At 50.2% G+C, this 1,287-nt stretch overlaps 1 protein-coding gene across 1 annotated transcript; it reads right to left on the bottom strand.

The window, feature by feature from the left end:
• Positions 1-20: 20 nt before the first annotated feature.
• On the bottom strand, positions 21-392 carry CABS01_17201 (uncharacterized protein; the record flags this gene model as incomplete). The annotated part of the gene is made up of 1 exon (XM_060550528.1): positions 21-392. A coding segment is annotated over one exon (372 nt), but the record flags the coding sequence as incomplete, so codon positions are not given.
• Between the last annotated feature and the right edge of the window lie 895 nt (positions 393-1,287).

Below are 1,287 nucleotides of genomic sequence, written 5' to 3'. Positions count from 1 at the left end.
GGAGCCCAGTAGTCCTTGACGAGCTTTGGACCAGCCTTCCTAATGACTCTCTCGTATTGCCAAGACCGCTCAGGTGACCCCACCCAGTAAACCAACAGCTGGCCACCCCTATGAGTCTTTCTATGACTCTCAATCTGGAACGGATGCCAAAGGTCTTTGTGGGCCATTGCGCCCAAACGCCCATCCGCGACACTGTCCCAGTAGGCGAAAAGGGCCATTTCTGAATCTTCTTGAACAGCCCTCTCAGGGACCCAAGCTTGTCGTCCGTCTTTCCCTTCGATTCGCAGCTGGAAAAGTGTCTCGACATCAGCGTCACGGCGATGACCGGTGATAGAGTAGATGCTGGGAAGGGTGTGCTCGATTTCGCCCGCCATGTCTGCATCTTCGTTCATTGTGACAGGCAAAGATCTATAATACTTGTCTGGCACCATGCTTGCGATCGGTTCGCAATCAGTCGCGGGAAATGCATCTTCTTGGTTGCCTATGGCCGGGCGGACATTGCTATCTCTACTGAAAGTGTCAGTTTAATGTCGTACGAAGGTCTGAGGGGACACTTACGGATTCCGACAGCGAAATGATGCGAACTTGATACAGTCAATCAATAGATCCATTGCAAACGTTTGGTTAGAGCACTGAAGCGATTCTAGAGATGCGACGAAGCTCTGTAATTACTATCTGGTCAATGGCTAGGTAACTGGCCCATCTGGAGGCAATTTATGAAGCAAAGTCGCTGGAACTAATTACACTCAGGCGGCCGTTCGTCGACCGTCAAGCAGCGAGGCGTTGTGGCCCCTGGCATCCTCAACTTACTTGCTGCAGCCATGTTACCTACTTTTTTGATAGGTTATCTTACCCTTGCATGTTTGGTTATGTTTTAATCACCCCACCGATTCCCCATTTATTTGGAGAAGAAGGCTCATGGTACCACCTTTCTCGAAATCGACTACCGGGAACGTAATGCTCTGCGAAGATAATTCGGCAAAGAATTAGATGATTGATTTTTGTCAAATTCACCGTTCGGTCGGTCCTTATTATGGCGACAACTGATCGGGCCGCCAAGCGAATGACCCTTGTGATAAGTGTTCGGCGACTCCAATCGGATCCTGACGAGAAAGCAAGTTGAGAATCCGCGTCTCACACCGCCAGCCACGATTGCTGATATTCGAAAATATTTCGGTGCAGCGAGCAGACAGGATTTCTTGCGCATTTTCCAGATCAAGCCGTAATCAGACCGCCCGACAGTAAAAGGTCGTTCTGCGGCCTTAGCGGCCAGCCCACTGAGAGAGT

Source organism: Colletotrichum abscissum, assembly GCF_030869225.1.
Source record: "Colletotrichum abscissum strain IMI 504890 chromosome Unknown Scaffold_460.1, whole genome shotgun sequence".
NCBI classification, from domain to species: domain Eukaryota; kingdom Fungi; phylum Ascomycota; class Sordariomycetes; order Glomerellales; family Glomerellaceae; genus Colletotrichum; species Colletotrichum abscissum.
This window is presented reverse-complemented; position numbering and strand designations above follow the sequence as displayed.